Genomic DNA, 10,114 nt, shown 5'->3' on the forward strand with positions numbered 1-10,114 from the left:
GTATTCTCCGGTTTTCCTCCCTCCACAAAAACCAACATCTCCAAATTCCAATTCGACCAGGATAGAGGACCCGCGTAAAAACCAGCTAAGGCTGATGCGACTTCTCGAAATGTATATGGGTCATTGACCAAGTGTGAGGTCAAGATGGCTGGATATTGGCCAAGTTTTTGCGTGTTTATGGACCGAGACGGAGTCGAGGTCCATAAACTCGCAAAAAAAGAACGAGACCAATATCAAGCCATCTTGACCGAACAAGCTTGGTCAATAAAGGATTTATTATATGGGTTTCGAGGAAATTTTTCTTGTGGGACACGGCGGGTAGTCCCGAGCGGGCAAAATAGCTCCATCTTGCCCGCTCTTGTAGCCAACCACAGCGCAGGATTTGATTCATCTTGCCCGCTCACGGAGCTAACCAAATAATGTAATTTATCGTATTTAAAAATAATAAATAAACCTTGTGGTTAAACCTTTTTTTTATTGGAAACAAAGACCTACCTAGTGGCACATGTCTTGAGCTATTCGTAATAACATAAAATGATAATTTAGGCGCAGAAATGAAGCGTAAACCGTTTTGCAACTTCAAATGCAAGATCAAACTCTGTGCATTTGTTGTGTTTTAAGTTACTAAACCGCATTTTATAAACTATTCCCCTACTCTATATGTACCATAAGTTAATAAAATGATTCTATCCGAGTTACTTCAGTAAAAATCAATGATAATGTCGGCGTAACGGGGTATTACCCTGCCGCATAGACTTCGTGACGTGACAAGTTACTTCAAAGTAGTGAATATCACATTTTCTCTCCCGAGTAAATATCGATGCGTGTCAGCTATATGACACCACTTCCCTTCGTCTTCTTTAAGGTCATAATATGCCCCAGGTTATAGCATGCATTGACAAAAGATTAAACAGCAAAAGAGAGAGACTATCCCATATTGCGCTCGTTATTTGATAATTTAACAAATAATTCTCGTACACATTCAGAATGCGAATACCAGCTTGTTCTCAGAGCGCTAAAAATGAACATAATGCGCTGATCATATTTTACGAATTACTGCTACGAGTTAAAGAAATTTCCACTCTTTGCGTTATAGGCTCTTGTCAGACTCGGTTTGAGATTATTTTCGGCCATTTTCAAGAAGGTGCAACACCGCTAGATATATAAAGTCCCTGTCTAAAAACTCGATGCTGAATCTTTTTTCTTCGCCTTATGTAAAAACAATGTTGCGGATTAGCTCGGCTATTGTTACGCAATTGAAAAGATTGCTTTTTAACTATTCATATCAAAGTTCACTAACTATTCATATCAAAGTTCAAAGAATGCATGGTCGCACCTATTTCAAAACAGCGGAAAAAGCCACAAATCCACCCAATTACACATCTTCTAAATCTTTACAAGAAAAGCCAGCCAGCAGTCATTAAGTAATGCGTGATTACCGCTTACGTTTTGTTAGATGATTGAAAATGAGCAAAGAACGACAAATTGATTAAAAAATACGTTTAAATTACATAAAAAAAGCAATATTCGTATGAAATGGACTTACTCCGCGTTTTTAACTTCTCTATGCTGGAATGACTAACGAGAGCTTGTTAAAATGTTTGACTTATTGCCTTTTGTTATAAAATTAGTTTAAAAAATGAATAAAAACTAAATTGCAGAAACATTAAAGGAAGTTTACAAGAAGTAAAAAAGTTGTTACTGCTTACTTGGAAACCTTAAATTTGCGAATCCTAATTATACGCGCTGTTGTAATAGGCCCGTCAACTACGATAGCAAAAGCTTAAGTTGTTTACATAACTAACACAAACGAAGCAGTGAAAGTGCAGAGCATTGCTACAGTGTGCCACGTCACCCGCTCACGCCCAGTCTCTCTCAGACGAGCTGTTTATTATCTTCACTAGAGGTCCTGGCGTACACAGCCCGAGCAGCATTCTGGGGAGTATGATGACGCTTGTATATCACAGCCAAAGCCACGATCAAAACCAAAACTACCACGCCCAAGACACCAGCGACTGCAGCAATAATGGTCAGCGAGTCCACAGACTTTCGTTCTGGAAAGTAAAAAATGCAACTTAATGAGCTTTAAAGGCAGAATTGGCTATTGTCTCAGAGGGCCACAAGTTCATCAGTTTTTTAACTATTGTCATCGTCTTTAAATAAAGTTTGATTCCATTTGATTTGATTTTTATAGCCGGGAATAACAAACGATTTTTAACATAAAGCTAGGAGGGTTTACATGATGCCACGTGGCCATTCTGTATTCCCAAACAACATTTCCTCTCCTTTGAGAAATGAGTTTTTTTCGTCTGAAAACATTTCCTATCGGTATACCAAACTGGCCGCCATAAAAACGCTTCACAAGTTTCGAAAATTTTACACTTATCAAATGCACTTACAAACGCGCGAAATCACGCACTTATAATTCACGTAAGAGCGTGATGAGCATTCACGCACGTGCTCACTTAGTATTCGCACACGAGCGCTCTTGCTTAGTCACGCACGCGAACGCTCCGGCTCACTGACTCTCACCCTCTTGTGCTGGTTCATCATCAACTTTTTTATACACTGGTCCAACAGTAACGGTCTCCTGTCCGATACTATCCAGTACTAGGCTACGTCTCCTCCTCTTGGAACCGTTGTCTTCTACGCAGCCCTGAGCACAGCGGGAGGAGTTATCTCCCTTGCGGCAGGCTTCCACTGCGCAGTGGAGGTACACCACAGCATCCGCACTTACACCCATGAACCGGAATGCGTCTAAGCTGAACTGCTGCACAGCACTCTCTTCGTAGTCATACACCAATGTCGCATCTTCGTTGCACCTGTGAATAAGAGACAGAAAAGAAAAATTTGAGGGTAGAATACAGAGCAACAACATAAAGACAGTGTAAGTCGCAACGGAGAACCGATGGAGACTTGAGAAAATATATTCGGTCTGCATTTGAGTCATTTGAAATCAATGGTTCAATAGAGTTTGGGGCATAACCCTTGTTAAGGCAACATGACGCCACAAAGGAGCAATCATCTCTCCCCCACCCCCCCCCCCTCCCTAGATGGAATGCTTGTCCGCCGCAGGTTGCCCATGGCTAGCTCCATTGTCAAATGCAGACTTCATTGCTTTGCGCTATCATTTGTCTTCTTTTTTCCTATTTTTATCAGAGTTGTCAATCTAGTGTAGTAGTCTAAGATTAATGTGTGGTAAGGTACAGTCGAGGTTTACCAATGCTTAGACTTCCCACAAGTTGACCTCGTGAGTTTCTGGGTAGAATAGCTAGGCGAGCGGAGCGAGAGGTGCCAGGTTTTAGGCCGCAAGTCGCTAAGCGGCCGACGAAGTTGCGAGAGGTCCAGCGAGTCATGAAGAGTCCATGAGTATACAAGATGAGGACTTTCTGAAAGTCTAACCAATTCCTTACCCGTCTTCGATGAAAGCAAACGATTTGTCGTCTTCCGGGTCTGAACTGGGCGTGGCCCAACATTTATCGGGAAACAAAACCAACTTGGAGTCATTGGACAGGACCTTTACTTCCAGGTACATTTTTTCATTCAGGTCCTTTTGTACGGGGTAGGTGTCGTATGGAGTGTCATATTCGACCGTGGGGTACATTTCCATCATGAAGGTAAAGTTACCAAACTCAGCTGCAAAGGTCAAATAAAACATATTTCATTCATTGCTTTTTTAGCACTGGTTTGAAGATAAGATCTCTCAAACAGAGCCTACTCCTGTCATTATGCCAGATTTTCTCAATAGTAAGCCGTTACTATTTATGCTCTTTCCCAGCCCTTTCCCATGATAACTGAGCCAGCGTGCCAGTCATACGATCGTGCTCGTATGACTGGCAAAACACAGCTCAATTATTTTCAGCCTATGATTTAAACTTTCCAAATAAACATGACTTTCCACTGTCTTAACAGTGGTCGTTTTACTTTCAGGGTCAATGCGCAGGCCCAAAAGGGCAAAAACATTTAAACGGCACAAATGGCCGATTCTTCCTATGAGACGCCTGCAGGAAATCATGGTAGCTGTATTCATCAAAACAAATATCCAGTCCAAGATGATGAATACAACTACCATGATCCCCTGCAGGCGCCTCTCACAGAGGGAATTGGGGATTGGGCCCGGACTCCGCTCGTTACCTGTTCTGGTGTAGATGACTTTTTCCCGCGGAGAAAAACTCGCGACCGACAAAATGGCAGACCGTGGATAAGTACACTTGAATGGAAACTCCGCCTGGAACTCTCTGGAGATCAAGATGCTGCCTTGACTAGCTCGAGTCTCAGCTATTATGCTGTTGGCGTAAGTGATGGTATCTTCTGCAGTGGTATGGTTGGTCATACAGCCGTCCAGTGGCACTTCCATCCTCAAGTGAGTTCCGTTGAAGTCTCCCAGGTCAGCTAATTTGCAGTTGACGTCTTTCAGGGTGATACTATCCATGTCCAGGTTGGGATGCTTAGTGTGCTCCAGGTAAACCATCATATACTCGTAGGTGCACACCACAGATAGGGCTGTCAAGAAACAACGAATGAATGTACTAATAAACGACAGATATCCCAGATCTCAGTGTGCATGCAGTTAATGACAAAATGTAAAGATTTGTATTGAACTTTGCGACTTGTATCCATATGTAACAAAAAATGATAACATTAAGTCAGTCAGTGTGTACGTCAGTCAGTCAGTCAGTCAGTGATCAGTTTTCGACCCGTCATTTAGTAAGTGAGTTAGTTAGTGAGTCGGTCCGTCCATCTCGGTCCGTCCATCAGTCAATGACTCAGTCAGTCAGTCCGTCAGTCAGTCACTTAGTCAGTCAGTGAGTTCGTCCGTCACTTAGTCAGTCAGTCGGTCGGTCAGCTTACTCAAAATATCACCAATCAGTTCAGACTTATTTCTATCACTCACAGTCAGGCGGAGGTGCTGTAGTGGCATTTGCGGCATCCTGGGCTGTAGAAAAAAAAAGTAAAGTAAACCGAACGTCAGTCTATGAATGTTAGAATGATCAATAACAACTTGATATTTGGAATTCAGGTGACAGCATTTCTTGGTGGTGGAATTCATTTACATTTACATATTTTTGATCAGCGAAGGCTGACTGATTAATCGACTAATTAATTAATTAATAATGGTAATTGCACTGAGTGGAGTGCAATTTGGTCTGAAATCATACGCGTGACACCTTAAACTTGTTTTTATGGTCATTTATATTGTTAGAAACCTGCCATCTTGGAAATATCTTGAAACAAATGGTGCCGCAAGAACTTGAGCTCGTTCGATTTTGAAATCACGCGTATGATTTCAGACCAAATTGCACTCCGCTCAGTTCAGTTACCATTATTAATTGAATTATAGCCTGCGAAAGAAGCAAATCGGTTTGTACACCATTTCGCCAAGGTTTCACCAAGATTTTTCAAATCTTTTTATCAATCCTTGGTGTAGCTTAATTATTTTGATCAGAACTTCAACATAACATCGGTGCCTCGGGATGCGCTAGCGAAGGGTAAAAAAAAAAGAGAAAGAAAAAATACGTTTACTTAAAGATTAACTAATAAGGTTCCAGTACCTGTCGCTTTTGGCATGGTCGCAGTTTATAAATCATTTTCAGTTAGGGGTAACCATTTGACTTCTGAGGAGTGGGTGGCTGATTTGGTACTGGCATAAAAATTTTTTTAACCCTTTTATGCACTTTTTTTCGGCTCAATGAACGTAGGTGAAGTTTTTCGGCAGTGGTCAGTACAAGTATACTTGCAGAATATCAGGTTGTTTCTTTCAAATCATCCAAAGCCCCCGTCCTCTGCCTCAGAAGTCAAATTGTTCACCTCCCAATTGAAAAATAGACCAATTTCCATATATTGAAATTCACCACAAGACAATAGACGTCAGTACGAGGCTCTGAGGAATAACTACAGAGTTTGTTGGGTTTATTCCCCAGAGCCTCGTGCCGAGGTCTGTTGTGTTAGGCTGAATTTTAATATATGGAAATTGGTCTATTGATTTATCAACGCGACCAAACCAAAGAAAGTGCATATTTTTATTCACATTTTCACTAACATTTCAGTATCCATGACATGAAAGACAATTCTGATGTTTAATCGGCCATTATTATTGATTAGCATTATTGATACCGAAGATGAACTAGCTTATCGTAGTTTAATTTATGCATAAGACTGAAACTTCAATTTTGGTCAGAATAAAATAAGAAATAAAACCACCCCTCCACCCCTAAATCAATGATGAACTGGCGCTAACCCAAAACGCGCCAGGGGAAGGGGTCGTCTTAATTTTTCACTTAAATTGTCCAAAATTATAGGTTACTTATTTGAGACACGGATGAAACAATGCTGTTTACACACCACAGCGAGCTATTTGTGACAATACTTACGGGTGTTTACAACGTCAATTATTGGCGAACGACCGAGTGGAAAAAGTGATCATAGAAGGCTGGGTCCGAAATTGCGCTGACTAGACTCTCGAAATTTCGTTTCGAGAAATTTCTGCCCTCTCTCTCTCTCTCTCTGATGAACATGTGATGAACATGACTCGATACATTAAAGACAAACAAGATCTGCCATGTCTGCATGATAGAGATAAAGGAGTCTCTAGAGCGAAACTAGCTAAGGATTGGGTTTTGTTCGACTTGCCATGTCTAAATTTTTCCAGAGAGAGTCAGTAGGTTCGCGTGTGTTATGGATCACGCGAGGTTGATTTCAGTGATAAGCTAGTCTCGCTTCGTTTGTTTTCTTCAAAAGGTTGGTCTGCAAACAGATCTCTCGTAGGTAACCAATTTAATTCTGTCTTCAAGTATCGGGGCGGGATTTGTAAATTTACTCAAGGCGATGCGAGATCTTAAGTTTTGTAAACTTTAGATCAAAGTCACTGAAGAATCAACTTAATGAACTTTGCTACCAAATAGCTAATTCTCAACAAAGCGACTAGTTTGAAGCAACTAACTGTCAAAACCTTGTGAGAGCAGACAGATTACATCCTTTTTTCAGTGTCGCAAAATTTGAAATGTTCCCTTATTACTGCATTTGTGCGGAAGAGGTGGAGTTGTACGGTTAATCATTAGAAATTTATTCAAAACTCCATTGCTCAGTTTCTGCTTCTAGTCTTTTCAGTGACCTTAATTAAAGTGGATCATTAATAAATGACAGGAAACGGTCTAGTAGAAATACGAACAATCAGCTGCGGTCCGCGGAGACTACTTTGACACGATTCGCAGACATAACTAGCACAGCTTCAGGTGATAAGTCCAGAGTTTGACGCCAGCAAAGTTCCCGACTACTTACAAATTCTTTTATAGCAAATACTCTATTTTTGACTCGAGTGGTTTCTGGTTCCTTGATTTTCAATAGATATGACTGCATTTTTCAAGACTTGCTTAGTAATTAATCAAGGCTAATATAGTAAACTCAACAACTTTGGGTGATTCGTTAAAACGTAGAGGTTCAAGTGCACCACCTCTTGTGGAAACAGTTCTATAAAACTAATGATGCTTACTTGGAAAAGAATATCTTTATATTATCAGGGGGCCATTTAACAGCATACAGAGTATTTGACATAATGAAAGCAAGGAAGCTTTTATTTTACATTTGAGTGCTCAATTTGCGAGACGATAATATACTCTTGTGCGCGATATGTTAAAAGCCAGGTGGTTTAAGACAAAAGACCCGCCCGCCTTCAAACAAACATCGATACAAGCCTGAATAAAATTCTTCAATATTCATAAGTCGGCGTTTTCAATTCACGCTTCGAGAATATGCTAATGTGTGGTGTTCCGGATGTCTTGATCTTTGCTAAGCTTCAAATTTGCACACAATCAGGCGCCCGATCTCATATCTAATAATGTCCTTTGGCTCTTTCTTTACACTTTGATATGAATTTTACTGCGACTGCTCTTCAAACTCTTGGACAACACACACAAAAAAAACAATGGACCTCGTGGGGAGCCACAGTTATCTTGGAATAAATTAAAATTTTTAATCTTCGCTGCCTTGGAAGACTAAAAGAATTTTCATCGCTTTCTGTACATTAAATTTCCTGCGCTCGTTTAAGCTTGGTATAAAAAATCTTCTTTACACCAAAGGATTGTTTCAAAGAAAATGTTCGAGCTGTAGATGTTTAACGACTAGGTCATAACAAATTGAACTATTAGTCAAAACTGTTTACCAAAACTTTTCAACTATCTGCCAAGAACTTAATTTGATGAATATTTATTGGCTTTTGTGGTTGAACGGACTTTGAATTTAAATTTGATGTTTGATTTTGTCTCAACCACACCCAGACCAAGCAAAAACTAACAAAACCAGCCAAAACTAAATAGGATCAATTCTACAGCAAAGTCAAAAAGTTCATTATATAGCTTGGTGAACGAGCAACGAAAAAGTCAATGGTGGAAACAAGTATTAGAGACAAAACAAACATTACTTAATAAGAGAGTATTGCAAGTGTTTGCAGCGAGCAAGATTTATGCACATTGAAATCAGTGTGCAGCGGCGCGTGGCTGACAACCGCACAGCGCTTGGAAAAATGGTTTGCAATTTACACGTTCCTTCGCTTTCTCCAGTGAGTTTTGGATAACATTAATTATTTACGAGTAGTAATCCAAGTCATGAAGTATATTAGCTCTGGAAAATAAACAATTTGGGTATGTAAATACCGAGAATGGCGACTAAAAGTTCGTCCCTGGCTGCAGATCTTTTGAACAGAACAAAAGAGAGTGGATTATGACAAGAATTTACAATCGACCACATGGCTGTATTTCGCAAAGAACTACATAGTTTTATAGTTATAGATAATCAACAACCCTAGCTGTTTGAAGAATTGACATTGTGCAAGATAAATCTAGAAGACACTGTCGTCGCGGTAAAAATGCCGGCGTTAGTTACTTGGCGTGACTGACCGGTCCTTAGAATTTTATACATGCGAGACTTTGCAAGAAAGCGAAACTGAAACTAGTGTTTTCCTTTGCGAGACCGAGACATTTTGACTTTTAAATAGCGAGGTCAAGACTCCAAAGTACATGTTTTAACTGCGAGCGAAATCTCCAGACTCTAAGAATAAAAACGTTCATCATATGTCATTTATACATTAAACAGACAAACGGAGACTCCGAAACAGCTTTGTGGAAAAATCGAGACTGCGAGAGACATAACCTCTAAGAACAACAAGACTTCGAGACTCTTGAAATTCGAGGAAAATTTCTCGCTTGTGCTGGTTTTTGAAGGACTATTCGCCACCCAGTACACGCCATTAGGTCCAAGATCAATTACTTACACTGAAAGACGCGTTTTAGGTCGCTCATTTAGCAAAGAATCAGCGATTTACCACCATGGAATTCTCAGGCAACAACGAAGAGCGACTGAAGATCAAATATCTGAATACATCAAAACTTATAAGGACATTAAACTCTGTGAAAATACCTTACGTACCATTAGAGAAGCCCAGGAGAAGTAAAAGACCAAAAGCGTATAGGATCATCGTGAACTGGCAGTAATCGCTTGCAGTGCGAATCCCTAGCCGTCTTGAAGAAACTGATCAAAGGACACGAAAATTTCAGACAAGCCTCGCACAGTGACCGCCGACTTCCAAGTGACAGGTCAATCCGATCGAGTAACGATATTCTTTATAAGGCCGGAATTTCATTAGTATGCACAAACACTGAAGAGCCAATAGTGTTTGCGTCTCGCTCCAATTAACGCCATCTGTTTTGTTTTAGTGTGCTTGTAAAAGGCGGCTCCGTGTGTCATTGAAATCAAATGCTAAGTGAAAGTAATGAATGAACAAGAATTGAGCTAATATTAAGTGAGCTTAGACGGCACTGCAATCGTGCAAGCGCCAATGGCTGCTCAGTGAATATCACTGAGTAATACTGTATTCACAGACGATTGAAACGGAAAGATTATCGCGGGGACATAATCAACGCGCCACTGTCTTGAACACATTACAATGCGTAGTCGCCTCGCCTGGGGAAATCAATATGTCTCATTTATGTTTTGTAAAATAACAAGCATTCCCGCGAGAAAAACTTATGTCTAAAACAATTTGAAACTATTGTTTGTTTGATAATAAATTTCTTGATGAATTGCACTCCCTGTCAAAGTCCGAACAAGAACGCTGTGTGTG

At 40.3% G+C, this 10,114-nt stretch overlaps 1 protein-coding gene across 1 annotated transcript; it reads right to left on the reverse strand.

Moving 5' to 3' along the window:
- Positions 1-449: 449 nt before the first annotated feature.
- Positions 450-9,612, reverse strand: LOC145494665 (ZP domain-containing protein-like). The gene is made up of 6 exons (XM_081474206.1): positions 9,421-9,612; positions 4,895-4,936; positions 4,135-4,503; positions 3,414-3,636; positions 2,533-2,822; positions 450-2,054 (listed from the first exon to the last, which is right to left on the reverse strand). Exons 1-6 carry the CDS (start codon positions 9,467-9,469, stop codon positions 1,876-1,878), a joined length of 1,152 nt encoding a protein of 383 aa, XP_081330332.1. The 5' UTR covers positions 9,470-9,612; the 3' UTR covers positions 450-1,875.
- Between the last annotated feature and the right edge of the window lie 502 nt (positions 9,613-10,114).

The sequence above is a fragment of the Orbicella franksi genome, chromosome 8 (assembly GCF_964199315.1).
Source record: "Orbicella franksi chromosome 8, jaOrbFran1.1, whole genome shotgun sequence".
Taxonomy (NCBI): Eukaryota; Metazoa; Cnidaria; class Anthozoa; order Scleractinia; family Merulinidae; genus Orbicella; species Orbicella franksi.

Excerpts from the sequence above, each read along its gene's own strand:
- LOC145494665 (XM_081474206.1), bottom strand. The coding sequence starts at position 9,469 with ATGATCCTATACGCTTTTGGTCTTTTACTTCTCCTGGGCTTCTCTAAT. Across the intron at positions 4,937-9,420 it reads TCTCCTGGGCTTCTCTAATG|CCCAGGATGCCGCAAATGCC; the intron begins GTACGTAAGGTA and ends TTTTTTCTACAG. Across the intron at positions 4,504-4,894 it reads TACAGCACCTCCGCCTGACT|CCCTATCTGTGGTGTGCACC; the intron begins GTGAGTGATAGA and ends GTTTCTTGACAG.